Consider the following 24,765-nt stretch of genomic DNA (forward strand, 5'->3'; position numbering starts at 1 on the left):
ATCAAAATGCACAAGTCCATCAGAGTGCATGGAACATAAATATGCCCATATTGTCAACAAATTGGCTCAGTTAAACAAGAAAACAAATTAGTAGTCACAAATATCCATATTTTAAGTTCAGGCACTTTTTATTTACAATAAAATGTTATTTTCTAAGTTTCATTAGTTGTTGCCTTCATTGTCACTTACTGGTCTCCTCATTAAAAAAAAAAATCACAAGCAACCTTTCATTAAGGATATGTTCAACTGATAAATTCATGAAAAAAAGTTAGTATATTTCCTCTCCTTTTCCAAATCAAATTCTAGTTCTTTCTTTCTCTCTTTCTCACTTAGGCTTTAGCCTCTTGCTAAAGATTAGAATCACATCAATTTAAGGAAAACCTCTTTCTTCAAAGTTCATTGTGATCACTTAATTACCCAATCCATTGGCACTTTCTCAAACCTTATTCTTCTTGATCTCTCTATAATACTTTAGATTCTGCAACACCAACTACTCTGCAATACTGACTTCTTGAAAGTGTTCCCTCTATGAGTTATCATGTTTTATGTCTTATGATTCTCCTGTTACTTTTCTGACTGCTTCTTTTCTGTCTCCTTTATTAGGTCATTATTTTTATCCTACCTCTTAACCACAAATTTGTTCATGTTCAGATTTTCATCTTTTCTATCTATACCTCTTTTGACGATTTCATCAGATCCCATGGACAAAGCTGTCATTTTTATCCAAAAATGACTACCAGTTCTATATATCAATCAGGTAACAAGCATTCATTAAGCACTTACTGTGTTTTAGACTTCATAGTAGTTACTAAGAATATGAAGATGAAAATAAAAATAACTACTTAGGATGAGCTTATATTCTATTGAACATATACATGTGTTTCAAACACTATCTATCTATCTATATGTAGTTGAAGAGTGACTAGGGATAAATACATCTATATCTAGAGAGTTATAGGTCCCTCTCTATGTTTCTCTCTCTATTTTTCTGTGTCTCTATCTCTATCTCTCTGTTTCTCTCAGTCTCTCTCTCTGTATGTGTTTATATATATATATATATATATATATATATATATACATATACATATATATATATATGTCCATAGAGATCCATATTTATATCTACATAGCTTTACATCTACATAGATATTAACAGCTATATAGATTCACATCTATATAAAATCTATAGGTAGGCTGATGCCGATAGATTGATGTATTTGTACCTGTCTATCTATCTATGCATTTGTTTGTCCCTATTCATTCTTTAATTAATCAATAAACTTTTATTGAGAAATTATGTGTCAGGCACTGTGCTAGATAGACACTCAGGAGGATAAAAAGACAAAAACGAAAACAATCCCTCTCCTCAAAAAATTTACAATCTAGAAGACACACACACACATATACATACACACACATGTGCACACACACACACACCCACACACACCATAAAAACGTGAATGGGGTGGGAGCATGAAATACTGCCAAAAAGAAGATTCAAGGAAGGCTTTCACAGAATCATAGAATCTCAGAATTAGAAGGGAGCTTAGTATTCATTTAATCCAAACTATTAAAATAATCTTCACTTTAAAACTCAACAAGTTATTGTCCAGCCTCTATTTAAAGACCAAGGAAGGCAAGCCCTACCACCTCTCAAAACATTCCATTCAATTTCTAGTTGAAGTGGTTTTGTTTTCTAGATTATTTATTGGGTTGTCTTTTTTTCTTCCTAACATCAAACTAAAATTTACCTCTTTGTAATTCTTACCCATTGTTCTTTGTTTTGCACTCTAGGCATAAAACAAGTCTAATTCCTGTTTCACATAACATCTCTTCAAAGACTTGATGTTATCATAACACCCTCACACTCCCTTCCTAAATCCCAAGTTTTCTTTAAATATCCCTGGTTTCTTTAACTAATCCTCATATGACATAGTGGCTACCTTCTTCTGGATATATTGTATAGCTTATCAACATTTCTCTCAAAATATTGAACCCCAAACTGAACAGGGACATCAAAGAGACCTTAGGAGGAAAGTTTTAGATTCTCATTTGAACTGACTCTTGAAGGAAACTAGGGATTCTGAGGTATAGGGGAGAAGAGAGAATGCACTGCAGATGAGGGGAGTAACTAGTACAAAGGTACAGATGCAAGAAACAATGTCATGTCAGCTTCATATAGGAAGGCTGGATTAGCTGAACAGTTTGTAAAAGAATAATGTGAATTAAGTTTAGTTATCTAGTCTCTGGTTGAAGACCCCCAAAAAATTAAGGATAGCACTGAGTATAGTTTTGAACCTGGATGATGATTTCCTTGGCAGAAATAGGGAATTTTAAAACAGGGTTAAATTTTGGAAGAAAAGAAATAAGTTCAGTTTTGAACAACACATTTAACTCTAGCCATGTATCATCAGCTGCCTATTAGACAACTTCAATGATTTCTTGTAATTTCTTCTAGCATTAAACTTCTAGAGTTGTGAGGATAAAGTTTGCAAACTTTAAAATACTTATGAATCATCCTTATCTCAAAATCAACATTTCTAAAATAAAAGTCATTGTTTCACTATACACTAGGGATCCCATATACTATCCAGTTTTTAAGACAGAGTCAACAGCTAAAAATTAAAATGTAATTAAATTCAAATAAACACAGGAAGACTTACAATGTCTGGAGAATGCCAGGAATCTAAACAAAGATGCATGGCATCTACTTTTTTCTCCCTGGAGACAGCTATGTAGGGGTATAAGCCCAGAAATTCAATCTATAACCAAGATATTATCCTCAGAAGGAAAAGATGGGCAGGATATGAATATTGTTTGTCATTGTTCTAATTATAAAACTTAGGGGTGTGTGTCCAAGCAGAGGTAAGCAGAGGTCAAAATCGTGAAAGTAGCAGAGATCCAAGGGGCAGACGGCATTTATAGAAATAACCTTGCTGCATATAGTAAGAATCTTGTCATGAGAAAATTGGACATAGGCACAGGAAAACTTACCCTTGGTACTGTAGTCTTAATAAGCATACTCAGTCACTAGAGAACTAACATTTGCTCAAGATTTTGAGCTACAAAAGAACTTAAAAGAGTATCAAGTCTACCTACCCCACCCACCTTCATGGTGTAGATAAGGAAACTAAAGCATAAAAATAGTCTATTGACTTGCTCAAGATCACATAAGTAATAAATATTTGAGATCTGATTCTCTTGGAAGTCCAGTGTCCTCCCTCATTGACCTGCTATTCCTTTTTTGGTTAGACTATTTTTGGAACATTCAATTTGAAGAACAACGTTGGAGGATATGCAGAAGAGGGTAAACAAGATTTTAAAAGGCCTCAAGTTCATAATATACAAGGACAGAAGAGAAAACTTCTGGGAACAAGATAAATATCTTGAAGTACTTTCCCTCAAGGCAAGTAAAAGAGGGATAAATCTTTTTTTTTTTTTTTTTTTTGACACCATAACACAGAATTAGTAGCAAAGATGGAAGTTGTAAATAGGCAAATTTATATAAAAACTTTCTAACAACTAGAGCCATTCAAAATTAAATTGGCGGGGCAGCTAGGTAGTGCAGTGGATAGAGTACCAACTATCTACCTGAGTTCAAATCTGGTCTCAGACACTTATCACTTCCTGGCTTGTGACCCTAGGCAAGTCACTTAACCCCAATTGTCTTAGCAAAAAAGTAAAAAAAAAAAAAAAATAATAATTAAATGGACTACCTCAGAGGGTAGTGGGTTCTCTCTCCTTTGAGATCTTTAATCAATGACTGGATGGCAATTTATCAATTATCTTGTAGGGAGCATTCTTTATTCTAGTATAGGTTGTACTACATAGTCAGTGAGGTTTTATCCAACTCTGAAAGACCTGTGTTTCTTGGTAGCATATAGGAAATATAGCTACCTGTAGGACTGAATGAAACAAAGCAGGAGCTCAGTTATTTGTAATCTAGGGTATAATTCTGAAATCAGTCATGGAAGAACAAAAGGTTAGAATAGGGCACCTATTGTCTTAGGTCTCTTTATCGCATATATAGTTAAGATTTGGTACCAGATTCCAGGTGAGGCTGAGCTATAATTGATTGAGTTAATATTTTAGCGATTAAGAGCTGAAGGATAACCAGAGTGGAGAGCTAGGATATCACCCACTTATCCCAGTTCTCAATTTGACTTAGTTGTCTTCAGACTAGGTCTGAATATGCTTTTTATTTCCAAACTTTCATTTGACCTGGTATTATACCTTCTTTATAATCTTTAAAAACTTTTGCTCCCTTTTGAAAGCCCAGGGTTCTTTTTCCACCGTCTATTATCTATCTGTAAGAATTTATTCCACTCTCTTTTCTTTCTGGTGTTTGCAACATCTGTATATTGATAATTATACTGATTTTATATATATATATATATATATATATATACACATATATATATACATATATATATGATATTTTAAAATAGCAAATCAATAGTATAATTACTTGTTTTAAGATTAATTGCTAATGAATGACTTGGCCATAATAAAAGTCAGAGCAATGATTCATATCTTCCTCCTCTGTGCAACTTTAAAAAAAGTGATTTTAAAGCTGGAATTAAAGCCTTACAACCACAGCTGGGCACCACATCTGAGACTTTAGAGGATATCCAGTTTTAAGGTGGAATTGTCAGGTAAAAATTGAAGTTTAGTTTAAATCCTCAAATTACAAATATGTTGATAACTTTCTTAAGAATTTTAGAAAATTAATATCGATAATTTTCCTATAGGCAAAATGGGCTTAAATTATATTTAGTATCCATTTATCAGCAACTATTATAAAAAATAACTTCTAATTTTTACACATCATAATGAATTTTAAAGATATGAATTCAAATCTATAGGCTATACTTCAATACATGAAGAGTTAAAAATGGCCATGAGAATTAACAAGTCAGACCAAATTTCCTTTCTATTTACAAAATAACTCACTTTTATATTTGGCTTGAAATTTAATGTTTATAAAAAGCTTCCTTAAAGTAAGTCCCATGAGATATATGATATGACTATGATAACCTTCATTTTTCAAAGAAACTGAAGCTCAGAGAATAAATGACTTGCCCCTTTGTTGTCACACAACTGGTCTATATCAGGATAGAACCCAAAATCCTTTCCTCTGAGACCAGTACTCTTCCCACCAATCTTCATTAATCTGGGAATTTCTATTTGACATTTGACTCTGACAAAGCTCATGCCTTAGTGCTCTGTCACGGCAACTGAAACTGAATACTGTCAATATCTCTGATATGATTTTTATGCCAATCCTACTAGTGTTTTTTTTAAATCAATTATTTTCAATTATTTAAAACTCATCAAATGGGAAAAAAATAGTGCTTTTTATGGTCCTTACCCCAAATGACTAAAACATAACCAGCAGCAAATATGTACAACAACATAAAGTAAAATCAATGCAATTAGGCTCCAAATGTCAAGGATAAATTTGATGCACACAGACCAAAAATTCAGCTAAATGATTTGTCATAGGATAAAGGAGTATAGCCTCTTATATATCAATGGCTCTAGAATGAGAGGATACGGCCTCAAATACCACTTCTGATGCTTAACTATTTGACACTAGAAAAGTTAGATAAGCTCTCTGAGCCTCAGTTACCACTGGCAAAATGAGGGATTAGACAAGACAGCATCTCAGATCTCCTTTGGTTTTTAATTATGATCCTATGGTCTGACATTTTATTGTAGCATTACCTAATATTATTCATAATTTGAATATAACATATATATAATGTAACACCTTATAATCAAAAGTGAGGAGACAACATTACAGAACAAAATCATTTTCCTCTACATTCTAGCAAATCTTTAAACAACAAAAAATATAAATTTTGAATAAAAGACATTATTTGAATCTCACTAACCCAGCTGGGAACATCTCTCTTCTCAATGACAAGATAATTAGAGTTTTCTCTATAAGAACAAATGTAAATTTCAGCACCACAGAGCAAAAGATAAATATCTCTATGAGCTCAATAATCCCTGAAAATGACATTGGGCTAACCAATTTTACCAGTTTTCTCTTTTTCTCGATAATTGGTTTTAGAATAAGTTATAATCTGAAGGAAATAACGAAAGCTCACCTTATCACAAAGTCATGACTGTCAATCTCTTTTCCACATCCACTGTCCAGAAGAATCCCAGAATTTCCAACCACTGCACATGTCTTAAATCGACGGTTTTTCATTGGTGAAACTTCAGGAAGGAGGCTATGCAATTCCTGAGAAACATTTAGGGTACGGCGCCTGTCTAATACATAATGTAATACATCTCCAGGTTTAAAACTGCTTTTGACCACAGAGATGTCTCTTTCTGCATCCAGGAAGCGAAGTATGTTTTTCCTGTATTTGAAAGACAAACAATCATTCCATTAGTGACAATAAATCCAATTCATTGCTGTTGCACTTTTAAAAGTAAATATTATACAATGTGAAGGAGTTAATTATAGATACTAGATTATTATTTGGTGATATCATTTACGGTTTTTTAAAAAAGCAGTTTCCCTATAAACCTAATCATCAAAGTAACATTATGCATTTTAAGTCCCTTGATAACTGTCTATTCATTTTATATCCCCCATATATTGTAGAACAGTGACTTACACATAGTAAACACTGAATAAAAACTTGGTGAATGAATAAATTTAAGCATCTATTCCAATGCCTGATCAATACTGGGACAAAATAAAAGCTAGTTAACTTGATTCATAATTGCTTTTTAAACAGTATTACTTATATTACTTATCACATTAGCAGAAGCTAAGTAGTTTGTGTTATAGGCTAAAGGTTGCACTAGACATTTAGATTTTTATTATTACTATTTAAGTAAATAAAACTAAATTTGGAACTTTTACAAATTACCACGCCGAAACTGATAGGCAAAATAAACTATAAGTCCAGTTAGAGAACTAAAACATGAATGTATATATGTGCATCCATATGTACATTATCATATCTATATATTACATGATTGGCAGAGTCTATATTGTCATGAGTTATATCAAGAAGAAAGAATAATGGTACTTTGTGTGTAAGAACCATAGACATAACAAAGGTGGTATATTCAATGCTTTGCTCAATGGCTCTAAAATGTAAAAGATGGCACTTTCACTCTTTTAACAAGTGGAAGCAGTTAGGGCCAGGTTGGTAAGAATAATTCACTAAAATAATTAGTTATAATATGGCATGTCCTGTGGGATGAAGAAAAGCCCAGCCCTGCATGCTCCTGATCCCAACTCTGACAGTAACTTCCCTAACAGAAATAGTCCCTTGGTATTCCATCTTCTCTGCCCATTAATGAACTAAAGACTCCTTTCTATCCCACTCCCAGTCCCTTTCTCAGATATACACACATGTACACACACCCACATAAAGTGTGTGTGTCGGGAGGGATGAATCCCAGATTTTTTCTCTTATGTGGAATTATTGATTAGGGTTTGAGATTTCAACCCTTTACTTAATTTTTTTTCTTTCTTTTTTCCATTCTGTCCTCTCTTCTCTCTCTTTCACTTAAGAGAGCCTTTATTGCTTCTTGTCTTCCTTGTTGTCTTGCTCTGGAAAAGAGAAATGCTAACTATAATGCTAACTATAACTCTAATAACATCTTTCCTCCAAGTTCCAACTCCTTTCCAATAGCTTGTGAGATAAAGAGCAGAAGATATGACTAAGAAAAAAGTCCATATAGTTGTCTATAGTGCTGAGAGAATAGAAGAGTTCAAGTTGTGCACTAACTAGCACTATGAGTTTGGCAAAGTCAACTATCTTCCTTAAACCTTGTTGTTTTTCTTCTTCTTCCTCTTCTTTTTCTTTTTTTCTACTTTTTTTTCTTCTTCTCCTTTCTTTTCTTCTTCTTTCTTCTCCTTCTTTTCTTCTTGTTCTTTTCTTCTTTCTTCTTCTTTTTCTATTTCTTTCTGCTTTTTTTGTTTACATTTGTTGTTACTGTAAAACCTCAAAGACTTGTTGTGAATTCCTGTTGAGCTAATAATGACAACAACCACCATAATAATAACATCAATTATAGCTAGCATTTTATAGGACTTTTTAATTTGCAAAGTGCTTTACCAACACTATCTCATTTTATCCTCATAATGTGACAAAGTAGGTGCTATTATTAGCCCCATTTTATAGCTAATATATATGAAAAACTGCTTTGAAAAAGTTCAAGAATCTATAACATACTAGCTATTATTTGAACTGCACTTTTAACCAGTCAATAAAATGCAAAGGAAATTAATGATCTTGGGATATGATTATGTCTTTCCTCCTGAATGGCATTAGTAAGGAAGAATAAATTCAAAATTTTAAACAGCCAATGTTTTTATTTTTTTTTCTTATGAACTCTAAAGTAATTGCCACAAAATTGGACCTATTATGGTAAAATGGTTGGACTATATTTTTTTGGGAAAAAAAGACTACATAATCTTATATAGCCAAAATACTTTTTTGAGAAAAGAGTTGGAAGACAGGAATAGTGATTATTCTCAGAGATCTTAAGAATTATCCTTTTAACATCAATAAAACTGTGTGACTTCCTTCCAAAACTTCCTCTATATATTTGGTGAAGTTCTACTGTTCTCATGTGTTTTTTTGAAAGCCAGTTTCATTGTTACTGATGGGGAAAATGCTTTAACATGGAAATGTAAAGAGATCTAGAAGTTGACTTGTCATGTAACAAGGAGAGATAACCGATAAACAGCCTATTTGCTCCATGGGGATCTACATAATATCAAGAGAGTAAGAAAAGTCCCCAAGGAAAAGAAACTATGGATGGATTGTGGGTTAAAATCGTTAGATGAAGTACCTATATTGACAAGATCACAAATCAATCTAGTGTTGAAGTGTCTAATTAAGAGCATAAGTCTCATATGTAAACTGAGCATGCAATACATTGAGTCCTATGATGAAATTTTTTTTTTAATTGAGTATGGACTCCAAATAGAACATTGGAATATGAGAATTAAAGGCTGGATGAAGCCTCAGAATCCTAGTTCAACCCCCTCATTTTACAAATGGAGAAATTAAAACCTAGAGAGGTCAATTAACTTGTCCAATGTCACATAGGTAGTGAGTGGACTTGAGCTTGACCTGATTCTAAAGCCAATAATCATTGCATAGCATCACAGAGTGTTTCTTTTATTTTTGAAAGATACATGTTAAGCTTATTATGTCATTTGGTTTTTTAAAAATCTTTTTTATTTTCAAAATATATGCAAAGATAGTTTTCAACATTCACCCTTGCAAAACCTGTATTCCAAATTTTTCCCCTCCCTTTCCCCCATCCCCTTCCCAGATGACAAGTAATGCAATATATATTAAATATATGAAATTCTTCTATATTTTTATAATTATCATGCAGCACAAGAAAAAATAGATCAAAAAGGAAAAAAAGAAAACAAAATGCAAGCAAACAACCACAAAAAAAGATTAAAATATTAGATTGTGTGATCCACACTCAGTCCCCATAGTCCTCTCTCTGGAAGGAGATGGCTCTCTGCATCCCAAGACCATTGGAACTGGCCTGAATCATCTTGCTGTTGAAAAGAGACATATATATCAGAACTGTTCTAACAATCTTGTTGTTGGTGTGTACATAGTTCTCTTGGTTCTATTGACTTAATTTAGCATCAGTTCATTCAAATCTGTCCATGCCTTTCTGAAATCATCCTGCTGATTGTTTCTTATAAATCACATAGTCTTTCATGGTAGTCCTGGTTTTTAGTTATATCCCTGACATTTAACTATGTGTGACTTTGTTACAAGTTCTCTGAACCTCAGCTTCTTCACCTATAAGGACCCTCATCACTTCTTGCCTGGACCAAAGATCCCACCAAAACAACCTTCTAAACTTTAAGCTCCTAAAACCTTCCACCTCCAATTCAGACTCAATACTACTGCCAAAAGAATTTCTCTAAAGTATATCCCAAATCTTCAATGCCTCCTTAAGATAAAACACAAACTTTCCATCTTGGCATTGAAAACCCTTCAAAGTCTAGCTCCAGCCTACATTTTCAGGCTTCCTGCAACATATGTCCCTCATATACTTAATGTTACAGTCCAACTGACCTACCTGTCACTTCTGAAATTCATCACCACATTTTATATGCCTATTTACATGCCTTTTGTAATGTCTGGAATAAACTCCTTTGTTACAAGCACATATTAGAATCTCAGGTCCTTCAGACTTAGCTCATTCACCATCTCCTAGAGGAGATGGTTCCCTTAGATTTTTAGTCCTTTGTCGTTTTCCTTCAAATTATCATACATTTATGTTGAACACCTTCCTCCCAACAAATAAAGTATAACCTCATTGAGAACTAAGACTGACTTTTTTGTTGTTGTTTCCAACAATTTAGCACAGTTCTTTGAACTAGAACAAAAATAAATGTTTGTTGGTTTAAACTGGATTGGTATGAATTGGATTACATTGGCTTGTACTAAAGGGAATATAAACTGAATGCTCTCTAGTGATAAAATTTTCCAATTTTCAATATAATTAAATCTTTTAGGTTGTGACCAATATTCTGTAATAGTAATCTTGCTTCTCTCCATAGTTTATCCAGTTTATAACTAAAGTCGTGATAATCCTAAACTTTAAATATACTAATTACGTATTATATGAAAGAAATAATCACTCACCACCATAATTCTTAAGCAATACTCTTTTATAGGTGAAATTAATTACATGAGGAGTTGGTTATTTGAATTGTTCTTATAGCCAAAAAATATATAAAATCTGTGTATTAAATCAATATTATAACTGCCAGAGTGTAAAAACATTTTTTTTTCCTGGATAGGTATTCCACATTTGAACACTCACAACTCTGAAAAACTGATGATTCTTTCAAAATAGTAATCATCCACTACATATTTACAAAGTAGTCAATATTACTACAAGGTGAGACAGAAAATAAGGACTATAAGACAACATCATGCTCTATGATTTCTAGTTTGATTTACTAAAGTAAATCTCAGATTAGTGCTCAATGTAACTGGAAAACAAAACGATTGTGAGTTTTGTTTTGTTTTTTGACCAGTATTCTGCATTTAAAAAGGGGTAATCTTGACCCATATTTTGAAAAGAAAATTTTCTGAAATATTATCAATTATGGAATGTTGAGTTTATGAAGCAAAGAGTTCATATAAGCAAGCAATAATCAACTAACAAACTGCTAGTAAAAAAAAGCATGTACATGTGGAAAAGAATATCAGACATAATAAAAGATCTTATTAAAGTAGAGATGACATAAAAATAGAATGGTATAGAGGGAATCTGAAAATTACATAAAATTAGAAAAACTTTGAGTGTTTGTGTTCTGTTGAATGCAAAACAGAGACATCTAAGTTAATGAACAATGGATGAGAAGTAGAAATCCAGAATATTTCTTAGGATTTCTAATTTTCTAAGAGAAATTGTGATATCAAAATGAATATCTATTTACAAAGCTAATTAAGTTAGATAACATTAACTGACAATGATGAGGGGAAACTCACTGGTAGGGGCTCCAGACCTAGAAAGACATTACTTCATTCCTCCCTCAGCCCTCCAGGTCGCCCCTAAAAGAAGATGCAGCATCTGCCTTTTGGAGACCCAAGTAGGAGGTCAGGATAATATGCCCAGACATGTGCTACACAATTTACACATAAAGAAATTCAGCACATTCTTTCCCATTCAATTAAATAAAAATACAGTTAAAATTTCCAAGCAAAAATATTTGACATAGAAATTCTTTGGGAATTGAACATAATAAAGCTCAATAGGTAGTATCATGGTATAAATGTTTAAATTTTTAACTAAAAGTAAGACAAATTGAAAATATTCATTGCTCAGATTAAGTGGACTATAAAATAGCCTGTGGATTGGTATGTTTCACCTATTTATGAAAGTCAAAACCAGTCCTGGAGAAGATTTTAAAAGGAAGAAAAATATCAGCACTTAAAGGTCATTGATTATTTAAGTATGGGGGCAAGGTCCTTTTCTTATTTTGTTTTTTTCAGACCTTAAGTAGTAGTATTTGTATATGGAAAGGTCACTTAGCTGAGACAAGGACTTCACCTGATCAGCACTGTGTCCTCTGTAACTTTTCTCTGCCCACTCTCTTGAATGGACTTATAGGAAAAATTCAGAGGTAAAAACTATGGAAACTGAACATAACAGCTCATTCGTGGTTTGGGGAAAGGATATTTAGGAAGCAAAACTGTTAGTCATCATAAACTAGGATTAGCTATCTGAAAAAGTACACTTAGTACAGAGCCAACACTGAGGAGGCAAAACAAGGTACATTGCTGATGGTCCTGGAGTAAAGGTATTGGTTTTGTCCAAAAGAGTTTATTAAGAGAAAAGTACCTTGGCCAAGGATTTTAGAAAAATATGTGGCAACATCTGATTGAAACTAGGATACACAAAGATGGATGAAAATAGCCCAAGAACATCAGAGGCATGAATGGTTTTCATATATATTTTCCTTTCAGGGGTAGCTCACTTACTTGTGATCTCTACGTGTATCCACTCTCTCCAATTGTACAGTATGTATTTGGATGTTGCTTCCCAGCTTTACAAGGGAATTGTTATATTTCTTATTATGCTTTTCCAATAAATTTTTTGATCTCTATCCTATGACAATTCAGAGGACATGGAGAGGGGATCTGAGATGTTTTTGGAGGGAGAAACATATAGCCCACCTTGAACTTGACATTCCCTCCCACTTCTTGCTTCTAGAAACACAACTGTGAGTAGGAAAGAAGGGTAGTTTCTCAGAGAAGATTGCTGCAAATAAATGTCACTGAAAGAATGACAACCTGACTACTATATTTAAACTGGAACTGAGCCATTCAACAATTTAAGGGGAAATTGAAAATAAAACCTGTCTGATTACAAGAAGTCAAGTAGAAAAATTATCTGCATCTGGAATAGTAACAACAGAAAGAAAACTAATCCAAACATTAATTTTCCAAAAAAGACAAGAAGAATATTTAAAGCCTTAATTTTAATGTGAAAGGAAAGAGGAACTTGCACAAGACCCACTTCATGGTTAAGTTTCCAAGAGACTCAGAGCAGAGCAGAGCGTATTTCCTGTGCTGACTTAAAAGAAGCAACTGCCACACCCCACCCCCACACACAACCCAGAGCAAAACAAAACCAATCTAAAATTCTTCTTCTTTTTTTTTTTTTTTGAGGGGGAGGGTATTTTTTTAAACAAATACAAAATAGAAAAAAAAAGGCTAAAAAAAATTGTCATGTGCTTAGCAGATCACAGAAGAGAATGGAAATATCTAAGAAAAAATTTCCATTTCAAGAAAGCATGTATAATAATAGAAAACTATTCAGAATTATCCCTTTCTTTACTTTCTTGTAGGTTTTCTTATTTTCTCTGTTGTGCACTTCTTACTTTATTCATTTTCCTCCTTTTCTTCCCCTTGCCTCCCCCACACAGGTCACAATTAAACACTGATTTTATATATGTGTGTGTGTGTGTGTGTGTGTGTATGTAAATATATATACATATATTTAGATGTATATGTATATGCATATGTATATATGTGTGTACAGGTGAATATGTGTGTGACACTCTCATATACATATTCACCTATACATACATATATACATATGCATATACACATACATCTAAATCAACATTAATATGACTTACATGTAATATAGTTTTTTTTTATTGAATCTACTTTTAATTTTTCTGAGATCAGTGATTACTATCCCTACTCTTTTTTTCTAATAAATTCTAATCCTGATCATTATTATTGGTTTTGTGTATATCTCTTATTTCCTGTATCTAACTCCTCTACTTTACTTCTACCTGCTATCTTGCTTTATTATTACTTAACTCCCCTCTAACACTCCTACCCCAAGAATCCTTTCCTTATCCTCTCCTCTCACCCTTTCCCTCCTTCTTTATCCCATTTACATTAATCTACATACCTTGTACCATTCCTATTATTCTACAAACTCATCTATACCCCACCTTATCCTATTCCCTTCCCCTTTGATTTCTTTATAGATTTTGAAGAGTGATATATGCTTCTAGATATTTATATAATACATACATATATAAGTACATGTATGTGTATATATGTATGTTTGTGTGTATAGTTCCCTCTTTAACCCATTACTAATGTAAGAATACAGAATTACCAGCCCTTTTCCCCCATTTAATTCTTCAGTGTCTGTTCTTGCTCTCATACCTCATTCATAGAACACAATTACTGTTTTTACCTTTTCTTAGACAGCTTTGCTTTTTTTAGAGTCACATTTCTATCCCAATCTTTCTTTTGGACTACCTAATTATTAATGACAGTCAGACACATGGTTTACATTTCCACATATAAAACAAAACAATTTGTCCTTATTAAATGCCTTGAAGTTAGACTTTAATGTTGGCTCTTATGTCAAATTTTCTACTGAGTTCAGGTTTGTTTGCAACAAAGTTCTGAAAATTTGGCAGTTCATTGAATGTTCTTTTTTGTTTTAAATTCAGCAATATACTTATTTTTCTAAATATAATGTTTTGCCCACAACCCTAGTTCTTTTGATTGTTGATATATAGTATTTTAGGGCCTGATTTTTTTTGGTAGCAGCTGATAGGTTTTGTGTGATTCTAATTGTAGTTCCAGTATATTTGAATTGTGTTATTGTTCTTCTTGTTGTTGCTTGTAAAATTTTCTCTTTGATCTGATGAACCCCAGTCTTCCCCATTCCCAGAGAAACTTTCTATGGTTGGGTTTTTTTCTCCTTTGCCTGCTATTGTTTTAATAAGAATTTGTTAATGAAATCACCTCTAGTCCTTGGACTGGGACGGATGATTCCTCTGGTTTCAGATCTTCCATCAGTACTCCATGCTCACCAAGAACTCTATCCTTCTATAAGTATCTGCAGCCAGCAGCTTTCTTGCTTCAGGGCTTCTGTACTCTATAGCTTGTGCTTATTCCTTTTGCACCCCAGGCCACATTTTAGCTGCACAACTAGATCTGCCATTCCCTATCAGAGAGGTTCCCTCAATCTTTCCACACTCAGAACCCTGACTCCCTACACTGTCCAAAAGGTGAAAGTTCTTGTGTTTGGGACTGAGGCTATCTCTGAATCCAGCTAGCCCTAGGGGATTCAATTTGAGATGAGCTCCTTAAAGGAAACTTTCATTGACATTAATGTAGCTAACTTGTACATTGTTGACTGAACCAGATTGTATTGTTCTGCATCAGGTCATTCACATATCCTTAGATTTATACTTATTATATATATATATATATATATATATATATCTTTGATATGATTGATATGATTGTATAATATGATATTTATTTAATACAACTTGTCCAGCCAGTCAAAAACCACCCATATTCCTTGAATTGTTTTGCTTTGTTCTTTGCTACAATAACAACAATAAAATGTTATTCAAATAGTTTGGTGAGTATGGGACTTTTCTTTCAGTATTTGATATTCTAAGAATGTTACATTAACAAGAATACTTAGTCTTATGTTTTCTCTTTCTTGATCTAGTCTACATAACTGTTTTTTCTTATAAGTTGTCTCATATTCTCTTCTATTTTTTCATTCTTAATATTTTGCTTTATTATTTCTCAGTGTCTTATAATTTCACTGAGTACCCCTTCCAAATTCTAATTGTCAAAGAGTCATTTTATTCTTTGAGATTCTGAATCTCCTTTTCTTGGGAGAAGTTTGAATAGTTTGATGAATTCTTTTACATAATTTCAAATTATTTTTCCATGATGGTCAGATCAATTTAAAGAACTACTAACAATATGTCAGTGTACTTATCTTTCAATATAATGTTCAAATTTATTTCTATATATTATAAACTTTCCAAATAGGAGCCATTAAAAAAAGGAACTCACTAGATAAGTCACTGGTTGTGATTCATGTTAAAATGAGCCTGAAAACAGTTTTCCTGTAAAAAGATAAAGAGTGGAATGAAAAGCAACATGAGTCAGTAATGTGATATGGCAACCCAAAAAGAAAATGTGATCTTGGACTATTAAAATATGTATAGATGCCAAAAATAAAATTAGAATCCAACTTTATTCTTCCATGGTCAGTGGTCAAATTACTTCCAAAGTATTGAATTTCTTTCTAGAGTTTTAGGAAGGGCAGCTAGGCAGCATAGTGGAGAGACTGCTGAATCTGGAATAAGAAAGGTTTGTCTCCCTGAGTTTAAATATAACTTCAGACACTTAACTAGCTTGTGACAATGGACAAATCACTTAGTCCTGTTGTCTCAGTTTCTTCATTTATAAAATGATTTGGAGATGGAGATGGCAAACCATTCTAGTATCTTTGACAAGAAAACCCCAAATAGGGTTATTAAGAGTCAGACATGATTGTAATGATCAAATAACAACTGATAAAACTAAATACTAAAAAGTATTCAGAATTGGAGAGCAAGTATGATAGAGGGACTTGAATCCACCGCTTAAGAGGATCCATTGAAATAAGTGGATACATTTAATGTGAAGGAAAAAATCATGGGCCATATGAGAAGTGAGTTCAGATTTTTGAAAAGATATGAGGAAGAAGGTATATTCTATATGACCAAAGCAAAACCATGATGAATATGTAAAGTTTCGGAATGATAATGTTAGGCTTGACATCAAGAAAGATTTTCTAAGAATTAGAATGATAAAGGAAAATAGTGAGTGCCCTTCATTTAAGGTCCTCAAGCAAAGGCTATATCTCTTTAAAGCCAAATTAATTCTCATAATTTTGAAGTTGCTGTGAAATGCATAAACCTTGAACTGAAGCATTCAGAACCTTTAAATAAAACAAACATATACATATAACTCTCTGGTATAATTTTCTAGCAATTAAAAAACTATGATAAATATATAGGAATCCCTTCTGAGTGTATCAATGGGAGATGCAGTTGAAATATAGATGAGATGTTCTCTGAGGAATAAGGAAAAGTTAGACTATCTTAAAATATATGGATATTTCAAATTTTAACCAAATTGAGTTTAGCATATTATTTGATAATATATTTAGGATTTTATGAAAGGGTTATAATGCTAACTTTTTACTTTAACTTCTTTGAAAAGTATTCAGATATGGTTTAATGGCACCAAAGAAAAGAGTGTTGATACTATACTAAGAATTCAAATATAATTCTGACTCTGATAGCTTCTGTGACCTTGAGTTAGTCTCTCAAACTCCATTAATTAAGCCTCAGTTTCCTTAATCTATAAAATGAGAAGTTTGGAATACATAGTCTGTGAGATCCCTACCAATTCCACAATTATGATATTATGATCCCATGACTCACTGAAATATGATTGATACAATATTGTCAGTTTAAAAATCTTCCAGAAATTAATATTTGTATAAATTAAAATATTTTGCATCCTTACAGATCATAGATCTGAAAATATTTAAGGAAGATAAAATACCATTGCTGAGTGAAAAATAGCATAGTACTGTGAAAAGAACACTTCTTTTTATATTAGCAGATTGCCTCTGATATTTACTATCTGTGATTTAGAAAAGCCACTTAATATGATGGGCCCCAGGTTCCTCTACTGTATAATAAAAAGTGATGGATTCTGAAGCCACTTCAAGCTTGATAATCTAAGATCATATATTTAATAGCTACTATGGGAATATAGATATTTTTAAAAGTAAAATTTAGAGTACTTACTGATTAGGGTCTTAAAATCTATTTGAAAAAGTTAAACCAAAATCGAGCATCTTTTAACATTTTAAATATTGTATTATTTTACAACAATTTTATTTAAATACCACTAGTCACTGCCATTTATAGATTTCAATAAATTTTATTCACTATTTGTTCATTGAACACTTTTAAACAATTTGTTCATTGCAAAGACCTGACAAGTGAATACATTAGTCAAGATTGGCTCGGTATGTTATATTGTATTTTTCTTCGTTTAATTCTAAAGGAGAAACCATGAAATAACAGATCAATTTTCTATTCATACCATCAGTTGCAATAAATTAGTACCAATCACATTCTAATCAAAAATGTGAAAACAATGTATTCTAATTTTAAGGGAGCACCAAAGGCAGAGCAGTGAATCATTTGAGTCAGTTTATAATTAGTATTTTGGGCTCCAGAATCCCCCAAAGAGCAAACGATATACATAAAATATAGTACAAATCAAAGTTGAAAAAGGAAGAATTAAGGACCTGTATTATCCTCCTTATGAATCTGTGAGCTTAGTGATTTGGATATTTCTTCTAACACAGATCACAATCCATTCTGATTCTTCTCTATGCCTTTCTATGAGATAAATACTTAAGTATACCCTCACAGCATTATTGGGGCTTTCCACAGTTTCTGATGTTACCAGCATAACTGTTCTTTGATAATCCATGACTCTCTCTGAGGGACCAGACAACTCTTAAAACTTCTTCAATAATCTTACTTCCCTTTTTTCTAAACTATATACAATACTATATACAAACATTAGGTTTGGTTGATGTATAACTACATGTGAGCTTCTGCTAAGTACTTGTAATATTCATGAACATTTGGTTCAATAAGGTACCATATGTGAGACTATATAAAATCACTGGTCATTTTGTAAATCTTGGGTCTCTATTTATATAAAGAAACTAATCTATAATAATGTTCACAAATCATCTAGGCATATTTCTAATAATAAACAACTCCAAGAATTAATGATAAAAAAAAATTCTAAGAATAGAGAACAAAAATAAAGAAATAACTCTGTGATAATGGATAATTCACAAACTCTAACCTTCAGTGTCCTCCAGCTTTTTTCAATGAGGGATTGAGTAGATAGATGATATATTAAATAGGCAGAGATGATTGATGGAGCCAAATGTTTTATATATAGCTTACATATATGTGCATATATACATACATGGGTGTATGTTAATGTGCATATGTGTGTGTATATATATATATATATATATATATATATATATACACATATGCATTTATACACACATACACTTATCTTTTAAATCCTATGATCTTTGGTCTTTATCCTTGTCTGAATGAAGGAATATTTAGCTCCTTTTAGGAAAAAGGATTACAGTAAATAGTAAAGTATAACTATATACACCACCTCCAGATTCTCATCAAGTCAGGACTTCTGTATTTCAGAAAACTTATCCCACAAATTTGTAGTGAGAAAAATGTTTTATAAATCTAGTACCAAAAAAAAATTAAACGGTAGTGTATAGTATATGGAACACTAAGCATTTAACAAATAACTAATGCTTAAAATGTAAATTAATATCACCATCTTCATCATCACCATCATCATCATTATCTACCTCATGGTAAAATCTTAAGAAGAACTCATAATTGCCTCCATTTGCTGCCTTCACTACTACTCCCAACCCACAGAATGTCCCTAAAGAAAATAACAAATCTGGGCTGAGTGGACACACTATGAACTTATGTTATCTAACTTTAACTGAGTTTTTGTAGCTGCTTGGCAAGATTGTTTCTTATGTCTTATTGATTTGCTAGACTACTCTCCACAGCAATCTTTGAAAACTTTCTCCATTTACTACCAGCTCCCAATCCCAATTCATCTCATTTTCAGTAGATCCCATCACCTCCTTTATTGGATAAGCTCTTGATTTTCTGATTTGAGTTTCTTCATTTACCTTTCTATGTGTGCTTATTCAGTTATTATTCCCTCTTCATGGTGTCCTCTTCATAAATGAAAACCTCCTTCTACCCATTTTTCTTGCTCTAGAAACAGCATAGCAACTTCTTATTAATTCCTGTTCTGGTATCCTTTGTTATTTACACTTTCAGAGGCTATCTCCATAAACATGTAAATATTTCCACCTACACACACACACACACACACACACACACAAACTTAGTCCCTGTTCTCAAGAAGCACACAATCTAACAGGGGAGACAACATAAAAGTGTGTGTGTGTGTGTGTGTGTGTGTGTGTGTGTGTGAATATACAGAGATATAATATCTTTTGTGAGGAACAGTAAGGAAGCCAGAGCCACTAGATGCTAGAGTATGTAGAAGCAAATACAATTTAAGAGGGGAAGCAAGGTGGAGAAATGGTTGGATTACCATACCTGGAATCAGTAAGATCTGGATTCAAATTCAATTTCAGATACTTACTAGCTGTGTGACCCTGAACAAGTCACTTAATCCTGTTTGCTTCCATTCTTTCATATGTAAAAATGAGCTAAAGAAAGAAATGGAAAACCGGACCAGGATCTTTTCCCAGAAAACCTCAAACAGGGTCACTAATGTGGGATGCTATTGAAACAATAAACAAGATGCAAGAAACCAAAGGAAAAAAAAATAGATCAAGAAGAGCTTCAAAAGTCAAATGTAGTATTTCATATTTGATCTTAGAGATAACAGGGAAATTTGGAGTTTATTTAGTAGGACAATGACATGATAAGGGTTGGGTTTTAAGAAGATTACTTTGGCAGCTGAATGGAGGATGAATTATTGTGGACAGAAATTTGAGATAAGGGTAGCTATCAGCAGACCATAGCAATAATGAAGGAATGAAGTGATAGTGTCTATGCACCTAGGTAGGTGACAACTGTTTCAGGAAAAAAAAAGAGGACATATAGAAGATAGATTGCAAAGGTAGAAATAATAAGACTTGGCAATAGATTGCATGTGTATGGTATGAATGCAAGTGAGAAAACCAGAATGACACTAAAGCTGAGAGCCTATGAGACTGGAAGGATAATAGAATTCTCCATGTCCTCAACAACAAGAGGGAAGCTAGGATGAGGGAGAAGTTTGAGGATAAATATAATGATCTCAGTTTTGGATTTGTTGCATTTCAGATATCTAGGGGAAATCAATTTCTAGATGTTCAATAGGTAGTTGCTAAGGGGAAATTGGAGGTCAGGAGAAAAATTAGGACTGGATAAATAGACATGAGACATGAGAAAATGCTTTATAAATATTAAACAAATAAATATGACTTATTATATGCCTTCCCTTTTCCATCACATTATAAATTTCTTAAAAACTGGCCTTGTATTATTTATTTTCATATCTCCATCAGTAGATACTATAATAGTATGAACATCCTAGGTATGAACAGCCTACCTACTGTATGTTGTTTGAATTATCTATACTTGATCCTATCTTTTTTTTTTTTTACTATTTTGGTTCAACTTCTATTACTCAAACTATGGGATCCTTGAGCATATGGACTATATTTTGTGCTTTTAGTATTCCCATGTTTATTAGAGCAGTATCTTCCATTTAGGTAGGTGATTAATAAATCCTTATTGACTAATAGATTTTATTATGGCTTTGTCTTCCCCATTCAATAAGTAAACATACCCTGGATTCTGTCCTTGCCTTTTTGTTGTCCTTTCTATTGTCTTTTCACACTCATATTCTTTCATAATTTCAATTAAATGTAAAAGCATATGACTTGTATTTCTGCCTTCTCTAAAAAAAAAAAAAACCAGTTCTACGTTTCCAAAAGCCTACTGCATATTCTCAGAGATTGAAAACCTATACCACTACCTCACTGTGACATGAGAGTTACACCTCAGATTCTTGAAGACCATGTCAATTGAGTACAAGTGCTACCTTCCAGGATAGAAAAATTTTGAGTGTGAACCCAGGACTTGTCTATGTGTCCACTGGCAAAGGACCAGCATTAATGAAAAGGTATATTGGAGAGTTGGCTACCAAGTGAACACAGAATAATTTGTGCATAATAGACATTTAATAAGTATTTCTTGGATTGAATTAACAGATTTGGGGGAAGATTTTTTTTTTGAAGGTTGGGTATTTTTTGCTTTTGTTTTGTTGTTTTTTGCTCTAGAAACTCACAAACTATCTATCTATAAAAGAATCTGTGGAGAAAGTTCCAATAAAATGGAATCCCAGATCTTTATTTAGGATATGGAATTACGTTCTACTATCATTTCAAAGTCAACATGTTTAAAACCTATAACATTATACTCTACCATTACGAAACTAATTTTCCACTTGAATTTTCTACTCCTGTTAATACCAGTATTCTCCCAGACATTTTTTCTTATACTTCCTTTGCTTGCTAACAACATTGAATCAGTGTCTTATTAAATGTCTTCATAATTTATCTCACAGCAATTCTACCCATTTAGTTTTCATTGCTATTGTCTTATTTCAAGCTTATATTGCTTTTTCAATCAATCAACAAGCCAGTGCCAGACACTGTGCTAGGAACTGAGAATATGTAGATAAAAATAAAGTGATCTTTGCCCTCAAGAAGTTTACATTTTTTAAAGTGAAACATTACAAATATAAGTGAGCATATACAAAATAAATACAAGATTAATTTGAGGTCTATTAGCAGATAGAAGAATCAAAAGAGACTTCGAATATAGAAGGTGTCAATTGACCATTTTTGGAGGAAACAAAGGATCCTAAGAAGCTAAGATGATGAAAAAAATCCATCTATACCCAGAGAGAGGACAGTGGGAACTAAATGTGGAAATAGTATTTTCACTCTTTTTGTTATTGTTTGCTTGCAATTTATTTTCTTTCTCGATTTATTTTTCTTTTTTGATCTGATTTTTCTGGAGCAGCATGATATTTGTGGAAATATGTGTAGAGGAATTGCACGTGTTCAACATATATTGGATCACTTGCCAACTGAGGGAGTGGATGGTGGAAGGGAAGGAAAAATTAGAACACAGAGTTTTATAGGGGTAAATGTCGAAAATTATCCATGTATATATTTTGAAAATAAAAAGTTTCAATAGAAAAGAAAAAGAATTTTATTGGTTCTAGGGGCATGTGAGCCCATAATTCCATATAAATTTTTACAAGCCAAGCCCATTCCATTCTACTTTTAGCCAGACATCCTATTTTTAGGTTCTCCTGATTTTGGGGAGGTACGAGAAAGAGAGCAGGTGGTAAAGGAAATGAGTTTTGGAGGCAAAGTAATTTTTTATTCAAATGTTCCTTTTCACTGTGTAAATGCATAAAGCAGCTTTGTGGGCTAATGGATAGAGCACCTAGGGGCTGGAGTTAGGAAGACCAAATTCAAATCTAATCTCAGACACTTCTTAGTTATGCAAACTGGGTAGGTCACTTAAATTGTCTGTCTCAGTTTCCCCTATGTGTTGCTATGAGGATCAAATGAGGTAATATTTGCAAAGCACTTTTTACAGTGTCTGGCATATAATAAATAGGTGCTATATAAGTGTTTGTTTTCTTTCTATTCTGCATGTATGATATTTATATAAAATTATTTTCCCTGATTAAAAGCAAAACAAACTGAAAAAAGTAAAAAAAAAAAAAAAAGAAAAAGCTATATGGTTATTAAAATCCTATTATGACACCTATTTAGTACACAAGCAATAAGTAGGCTATTTGACCTCATTTTCAGAGAGAATACAATTTTAACTTAGCTCCTTTAAGTTAACTCCTTAAACTTAATTCCTTTAACAACTTTAACTTTAGCTCCTTCACAGAGTTGTATGGAAAGCATTTTAGAAACAGGGAATTCTAAAGATGAATTTTATCAATTATAAAAATGATAAGGCTTAATCTATCTCTTCAAGAATTTTAAAGACCAGTAGAGAAGAGAAGACAGGGACATAAACAACTGAAATACTATTATAATTTTTTGAGCGCATAGTAGATTTTCAAAGTATTGATGTAAGATCTAAAACTGAATATTCATATTGAATTAACAATTACTAAAGTAAAACTACATGGAATATAAAAAAAAAACACTGAGATTTTCTATTCGTATGAAAAAGACACCACATTATAATTCCACACAGCTATTCTTTAACATTCTGATGATAGTATGATTTGACTTAAATCAGCTTTGTCCCATTTAATGGGGATATATCTAATATAGACATTATAGTATTTTATTAAAAGTATGCATTTTAAATTATAAATCTAAAGGTCTAAATAAGTTTCCTGGCATCAAAAGTTACAGGACAAAGAGTCATATGAAATAGGCTGTTTTGCTTACCTTATCTCCAAGACCAAAGAAGAATTGATTTTCCAACCTTCTACAGAGTGCTGAAAGATTGAAGATCCACCTTTTCGAATGATTTTACTAGAATTATTGATCAGTGGTCTACTGGAACACAGCTCACCATCTCTGAAATATAACACAGAGAATGAACTTATTTTAAAGTTGAAGAACACAACGATTATTCAGAAACATTACAAAATAATCAAATTTGATTTTATTATAAAATAGACATATCAGTGAAAGTAACCCAAATGAAGCTCATTCTATGGTATTTATAGGGATAGGGCAGACTCAAGGGGAAGGTAAGAGGGGGATAATTATACCAGAACATCAATTCACATATAAGAGAAGAGGAATGTTAATTCTCTCTCTCTCTTATCCTCAACTTCTGTTAATTGATAAATTATAGAAAACTATTTCCTTCTGAAGTGTGGATACCTCTCCAAGTGAGGCAAATAAGAAAAACCAATTTGGATGCTCCTAGGTTATTTAAATGGATCAATCCTAAATAAACTTTAGCAGTTCAAAGATGGCAGAAAATAGTCTAGGGAAAAAATCCTGGAGAGTGGTGACAAGAGAGGAATTTCTCTTTACCACCTCACTCCAATCCTTGCTAAAGCTTTGAAAAGGAGCTAGTCAACTAGTGGGAGACGCTATACCAATTTCACAGTATGCACAGGACACACACACACACACACACACACCACACCCCATACAAACAAGGCTATAGCATATCGCCAATTATCTGAGTGAAGAAGCAGTAAAAGGAGTTGTGAG

General features: G+C 32.7%; 1 protein-coding gene across 1 annotated transcript in view; it reads right to left on the reverse strand.

Moving 5' to 3' along the window:
- Positions 1 to 24,765, reverse strand: part of ST8SIA4 (ST8 alpha-N-acetyl-neuraminide alpha-2,8-sialyltransferase 4) — a 128,354-nt gene that overhangs the window by 95,011 nt on the left and 8,578 nt on the right. The window contains exons 2-3 of the mRNA XM_003759343.4: positions 23,983 to 24,114; positions 6,117 to 6,374 (exon numbers count right to left, since the gene is read on the reverse strand). Of these exons, the coding sequence (XP_003759391.2) occupies positions 6,117 to 6,374; positions 23,983 to 24,114 (390 nt within the window). The remainder of the gene's footprint in view (positions 1 to 6,116; positions 6,375 to 23,982; positions 24,115 to 24,765) is intronic.

This window comes from Sarcophilus harrisii, chromosome 1 (assembly GCF_902635505.1).
Source record: "Sarcophilus harrisii chromosome 1, mSarHar1.11, whole genome shotgun sequence".
NCBI classification, from domain to species: Eukaryota; Metazoa; Chordata; class Mammalia; order Dasyuromorphia; family Dasyuridae; genus Sarcophilus; species Sarcophilus harrisii.